The sequence below is a fragment of the Carlito syrichta genome, unplaced genomic scaffold (genome assembly GCF_000164805.1).
Source record: "Carlito syrichta isolate Samal-C Ts95f unplaced genomic scaffold, Tarsius_syrichta-2.0.1 Scaffold107931, whole genome shotgun sequence".
NCBI lineage: Eukaryota > Metazoa > Chordata > Mammalia > Primates > Tarsiidae > Carlito > Carlito syrichta.
In genome coordinates, this window is record NW_007052027.1 from 5096 (window position 1) to 6672 (window position 1577).

Here is a 1577-nt window from a genome sequence, read left to right on the forward strand (position 1 = left end):
ATGGGGTCTTCCAGGAGCTCCTGGAAGCTGAAGCCCCACCGCTCTACGCGGAGCTTCGTCGGCACGGCCACCCTGCAGGGACAGAGGTGGAGGCCAAGGGGAGTTGGGGGCCGAACCCACAGGCTGGGAGCATGCCACACCCCCTGCAGGCCAGGCTCACGTGGGTGCGTTCAAGGTCCAGTAGGCATCATCATCAGTGACCCAGGGGTTGCTGGGCAGGCACCCTGACACAAGGGGGTCGTGGGGCTCATGCTGGCTGCTGAACTTCAGGTGCCTGGAGGGGGTGCCGGGGCCAGAGCAGGAGGCTCAGGGACGAGGGCACTCAAAAAGGGGCATGCTCCAGGCCAGGGGTGTCTAGCCGCCCCTCACCCGACTCACGCCTCAAGGCAGATGGAGGACTTCACCCGGGTCCTGGCCAGCGCCCTTCTGCAACGCTCGATCTAGGAGGCAGGGTCTGGAGTCAGGGCCAGGCCAGGGGACGGAAGCCTGGTACCCCCACCCCACCCCCAGGACCTACCTCTCGCCTGTGGAAATCCACGCTCTTGGTCTACAAGGGGACAGGTGGCCACAGTTAGAACACAGGTCCCTATCCGAGGGCACCTCCCCAGGCTGAGCCACTGCCCCAGGACGGGACAGAGAAAGGTTCAGACGCCCCTCGGAGCCCACTCTTCCAATTGGGTCTGACTTTCCAGGACACTTTAGTCTGGAGAGTTCCAGAATATTCCACAGAACCCTCAAGTTCTTAAGTTGTCTTGAAGTTCCCCAATTGTTTTTAAACAAAATATATTTGAGAAATACTACTATTGACCTCACGCTGGGAACCCAGGGTTAAATCATTCTGTTCAGTGCTCAGGGCCTCTTCAAGGGCTGGGCTGCAGGGGCTGTGCCCTGTGGCTGGCCAACCCGTCCCTGACCCTATGGCTGACACTGGGCTCAGGGCAGAGGTGGAAGACCCGCTGCCCGCCAAGGGTGCGTGAGTTCCAGTGTTTGTCTCCGCTCTCTTTGGCTTTACATGAAAAAGGTTGGGATTTTGAAGTTAGGAGATACGAGTCAGTTCTAGATTGTGGGTTTGGATGAGATTGGACTTGAACAACAGGGCTTTGCTGCTACAGCATTGGGAGGTGTCTGTCCTGGGCTGGCGCCTCCAGTCCTGGAGGCCACCAGGGGCCCTGGAGGGAGATGGCTGGTTCCTCCCCGTCCCTGAGGCCCATAAGACTGCCTGTCACCTTTCCAACTCACTGCAAGCCCCGCAGTGGTCCCGCCTGGGAGAAGAGCTTCCGCACCCCCCCAGGCCCACCCCACTTACTTGCACCCAGGGCAGCAAATGGGAGGCAGAGAAGGTGAGAGTTAGTGGGGGCGCTGGGCTGAAGACAGAGCCGAGAGGAAAGTGGAGTGAGCAGGGAGTGGCTGCACCGAGTGCCATATGGGTGGTCCGAAGGACAACTGGACGGATGGGCAGCCCCCAAGCAGTCCCACAGTGGGCGAAGAGGGGGCGAGGCACGTGTGCAGGGACGGGGTGAGTGGGTGGGCCGGGGATCTGCGGCAAGGGACGCGACGCGGTGGGCAGTGGGCGGGGC

The 1577-nt window shown here is 61.3% G+C and overlaps 1 protein-coding gene across 1 annotated transcript in view; it reads right to left on the minus strand.

The window, feature by feature from the left end:
* RGS11 (regulator of G protein signaling 11) overlaps nt 1–1577 on the minus strand; it is a gene marked incomplete at its 3' end in the record, with an annotated part of 6433 nt that overhangs the window by 408 nt on the left and 4448 nt on the right. The window contains exons 9-12 of the mRNA XM_021717210.1: nt 518–547; nt 379–440; nt 161–274; nt 1–72 (exon numbers count right to left, since the gene is read on the minus strand). The exon at nt 1–72 is cut by the window's left edge and continues 38 nt beyond it. Coding sequence (XP_021572885.1) covers nt 1–72; nt 161–274; nt 379–440; nt 518–547 — 278 coding nt within the window. The remainder of the gene's footprint in view (nt 73–160; nt 275–378; nt 441–517; nt 548–1577) is intronic.